The 4,668-nt window shown below is 43.9% G+C and overlaps 1 protein-coding gene across 1 annotated transcript; it reads left to right on the top strand.

The window, feature by feature from the left end:
- The first annotated feature begins 4,245 nt into the window (after positions 1-4,245).
- LOC142107094 (COP9 signalosome complex subunit 8-like) lies at positions 4,246-4,668 on the top strand. The gene has a single exon (XM_075190253.1). The coding sequence runs from the start codon at positions 4,246-4,248 to the stop codon at positions 4,666-4,668; it is 423 nt and encodes a 140-aa protein (XP_075046354.1).

Raw genomic sequence — 4,668 nt, 5'->3', positions numbered from 1 at the left:
TCAGGCACTGCTAGCTTGAGCCAAGTGATTCGCTTAGACTTTTGGAAAAGCAGCTTGAGAAACTGAAGGAAAAACTGAAACAATGCAATTAAGCTAAGTATGTCGGAATTGTAGATCAAGTACTTTATTCGCTTCACCAGGATCCAAGAGTTATCAAAATCTTGAAATCGGATCACTACATTTTGGCGACTGTGCTTGATCCTAGGTTCAAGAGCTAAGTCTTCTCTTGGTTTCCAACTGACCCAGATCTCGAGATGCAAGGAGCTCCTGGTGAGCAAGATGACAGCTCAAGTGCTATGCGACAGGACGGCGTACCCTCCTTCAGTTTCTCCCTCAACTGCTGTTAGGAAAAAACTTAGCTTTCCCAAGAGACCCAGGGATGATGGAGATGACTTAGCACAACATTTTGACATCTGGTCTGGTCTAAAAGAATTGACCAAAAACCATGACACCTCTGCTGTAACTTCACCTGATCCTACTATCAATAACCAAAGGACAGCATAGAAATAGACACGTCAGAAAGTCTCTTTACATACTTGGAGAAAAAAAAAAGGGAATTTGGAGACTCATATTTCTTTGCCCACCCTCCAGTGTGTACTCGGAAAGAGTTTCCAACACAGCCGGGAATGGCCTCCTACGCGATCGGCGTAGGAGGCTACTTCCTCAAAATGTGGAAAAGATTAAGCAAAAATGAAGTACAATTTTCACGAGGAAGGCCTTTACCACCAATTACATCAAAGAACAGAGACTTCTGTAATGGTGGATGTCAGGAAACGGGATGCTACTGGACTGAGAACTTTGTATTCATCACCCGTTTCTCACGGTTTAATGTACTTTTTAATCCTTGGCCCAGTCTAAGTATATACACCAGAGCATCTGTGTATTATGTGTATTATTATTTCATGTTATTAGGTACATTTTGCCCTTGCAAATGGCAATATTTTTTATATTTACACTACATACAATATTGCAGGTAATAACCTGTAATATTGTATGTAGTATAAATATAAAAAATATTGCCATACTGTGTGAAAACAACAGGACAGCAGCAGTCATTTTGATAGTGTTAGCTAATGAAATTACCATTTGTCTCAAATGTCCATTGTTATGAGGGGCAGCTTAGATTTGGTTTGTAATCAGAACAATGTCTGAGTTAACTAGCTGGCAGCCAATGTTAATTAGCTAGGTCAATAGGTAATCTGAGCGGTAATGAGGTTAGAATTTCTAAATGATATGCAATGTGCCTCCACAGTAATATATTGGGTGAAATAGCATTGGGAAATCTATCAAAATGTATCAATATAACTGTTATTGTATCAAAATGTATCACAGATTTAGATGATACAACACTGCTGATAAAATGTATCAAAACTCTTATTGCTTCATGTAAGCATGCAGTGTCATTCCCTGCTGTAATATTGTAACCCCATTTTTAGTGTATCCAGCCAAAATAGCTAATTGAGTTAAGCCATTCTATTGTATAATCAAGGTAACAGGGACAGTATGTCTAGCAGCTAAAATGTCCCTGCTATAAGGGGGAGGATTGAGAAATTTGACCCTACTTCCTGTGTATACAGGGAAGAATATAGGGAGAGCAGAATGTCAAGGGAGCTATGCTAGCTTGGAGGATCCTGGTGTACAAGGCATCAGCGAAAAGGACTCTGGGCCAGGCATCATGGTGCCGCTGGAGGGAACCCTACCAGGACAGGGTCGTTGTGAGACAGTAACCCAGGCTGGGCAACACTATAACTGTTTTGCTAATCGGTAGTGATAATATTGCGGGAGGATAAGATTTTGAAAGAGACCGAGATTATTACTTTGGAGTGCTGACTGCAAGAGGCTTCTGGAGGATACATGCTACCATTTACAGTGTAACTTTTGAACGTCTTGTGGTGTTGTGCTGTTGTAATAAAGTCTTATTTTGGATATATTCTGGTCTACCCGAGTGAGTATTGCACAAAGTGTTTGTAATTTGCACTTTACGTCGGTAATTAGCTATATTTCAATTTTTTGGGGATTGAGGCTGACTAGAAGCTCAGTGATAACCTTGTTTTTTGCTATCAATGTCAATGGCTCTTTTTAGTGCATTGTCTGGAACAAGATCCAATATACTCATGTCAGAGTGATCACAGCCAATTTTTGGACAACAGGCCGTGCCAGGCGCCATCCCTGCACAGTCAGAAAGTGTCGGGGTCGTGAGCCTTCCAGTGCTGCTAGGCAACAGGATGCTTCTATGCCCAGCGGTCGCCGGCGCATGCGCAGGCTCTCGGCGTCCTCGTTGCTAGGCAACTGGACTCTTGTCTCAGCTTCCTGTCGGTGGGCAGCTGATTCTGACCGCCAATCCCGCTGTCATCAATGAGAGCCCCATCATTATTTAAAGAAGGCTGTGGCACCCTTCTGGTGCCAGAGTATCAAGGTCCTCCTTTGCTCCAGCACTTATATCTGCATTCCTGTATTATGACCATCCTTTTGGATTTTGACCTGGCTGTCCTGACCCTGCTCTTGGAATCTTTTTTTGGAATATTTTGGATCTTCTGGTTGACGTCGGCATTCCCTGACTCCATCTCAGTCTGCTCCATTGGCTCTCATCTTCCTGCACGGTTCTGACCCGGATAGTACGACCTTGCTTCTCTTCGCCTCTCTGGTGGTTGTTACCTGGGATGGCCGCGACCTGCGTGTCTCTGCTGCAAATTCCAAACCTCCTTGCGGGGGGTCCCTGGTGAAGACCAGGGGCACGTTTAGACTCCGTGCCTCCTGGAATAGCAGCGCAAATACCAAAAAGTGGGTCTATTCTCACGGCTAGTGTGACAGGCGGATTTACCCTTCTGAAATTTGTTTTCAATCATCCTTTCAATTGCTTCTATCTCATACATGTGACCACATACTTTGTTTTTCACAGGGTTCACTATCGCCAACTGTGTTATAGGAGTGTTCTGGGTGACAATGATTTCCTCATCTTCCAAAGCTTCGTCTGCAGGGGCCAGTGACACACCCATTTGTTTTCTCAGGTCTCTTAGCTGTTCTTTAAACTGTACATATTTAACGTCCTGCCTCAGGGTCTCCTCTGTATTATTCTTCTTTACTTGTGTACCAGCTCACTTAAATCCAAGATCTCATCTGGAGGGTCACATTTTAACTTAAGTACAGTCTTCTCAACTGCATCTATATATTGGTTTAAATCTCTGTTCAATGCAGCGAATTCCAACATGATGGATTCCATGCTGTCCACATATTCAGTCACAGTCTGTCTGAAGCAGATCTAATGCCACTCCAGTTGTAATATCCATTCCTGTGTCTACATAATTTTGGCAGTTCTTCAGGGATGGCAGGGAGGTATCCACAGAGGACATGGTTTGATAATGTAGAGTTCATTGACAGCAATGTTGGGCTTAAGGCAGCTAAGCTTTTGATAGCTTGTTTTGTGGGGGCCTAAACAAACCAAGCACTTCAGCCACAAAAGTGGCACTCCTTGTCGCTGGAGTGCTTGGTTTATTAAACTGTACATGCCCTTTTCAATATCTTGTGGGAGGGCCCAAGGACAATTCCATCTTGCACCACTTTTCTTTTTTTTTCTGCCACTGCTGAGTGGCAATGTTTCCTAGATGTGCTATGAACTGCCGTGTGTTTGTGCCGTTGCTCTGTCGCCAGCCAGCTCGCTGATATCTTTGTCCGAAAGTGTATGAAAATAATATTGTGGCATGTGAGGTGGTTAATATTGTCTGGAAATGACTGGAAATTAGTATTCAGGTTAATAAAAATGTAGGAACAAAAAAGAGCAAAATTATGTGATTTTAGCAATTTTTCAAAAAAAATACGGATCCAAAACCAAAACCAGAACACATGAGGGCGGTTTTACCAAAACCAAAACACGGTGGTCAGTGAACATCTCTAACAGAAATGTGATTTCTCGGTTCAGTTAGTGGCGTGGCTGCAAAGCTTTCAAGTAGACAGACTCTGCTAATATGGAAACTGCTGAACCAATGTCTAACATTAATTCAATAGCCTGTTGCTGTCCTTAACATTTATACCGCTTTCATACTGCCGTCCCGGCAATATCCCGGGTTTTTCAAGCCGGGTTTTTGCCGGGGCTCGGAGCGTCCCAGCTCAGAAACAGCATTCATACTGCACCTCGGACCCGGGAATTTCCCGGGTTGACCCCATTCATACTGCACAAGTCTGTGCCCTGGCAATTTGTGGGAGTCATCACCAGAGCAGTTTTCATTGGCCGAGGAGCAGGAGCTAGACATGAATAATGCCCGCTATCTGTGGAAAAGAGTCCCACCTGCTGTTAAATCTGCCAGTGCAGAGCTTGGTTGGATTTGGGAGGTGGGGCAGAGGATCTGGCAAAGAGAATTCCCAGGAATTTATGCTGCCATAGCTGCCCATCAATGGTCTGAAAACATACAACCAGTCATGGAGGCTGTACGAGATGCAACAGGGCAGAGTGCATTTGGACTGGTGTCACAAGCTTACACATCAATTTCTGCTGATGATTTAGCAGCCTTTGTTGGACTTCCTGTGGAAGAAGCTGTTAAAGGTGTCTTAGAACAAGGTTGGCAGGCCGATTCTGCAACGCGCATGGTAATGCCGAAGAAGCCATATTCTGCACCCCTGTCTCTGATCCCCAAAGAACAGCAGCTGGCTACACTCACCGACTACGAGGCTTAG

Source organism: Mixophyes fleayi, chromosome 1, assembly GCF_038048845.1.
Source record: "Mixophyes fleayi isolate aMixFle1 chromosome 1, aMixFle1.hap1, whole genome shotgun sequence".
NCBI lineage: Eukaryota > Metazoa > Chordata > Amphibia > Anura > Limnodynastidae > Mixophyes > Mixophyes fleayi.
This window is presented reverse-complemented; position numbering and strand designations above follow the sequence as displayed.

Excerpts from the sequence above, each read along its gene's own strand:
- LOC142107094 (XM_075190253.1), top strand. The coding sequence starts at position 4,246 with ATGAATAATGCCCGCTATCTGTGGAAAAGAGTCCCACCTGCTGTTAAA.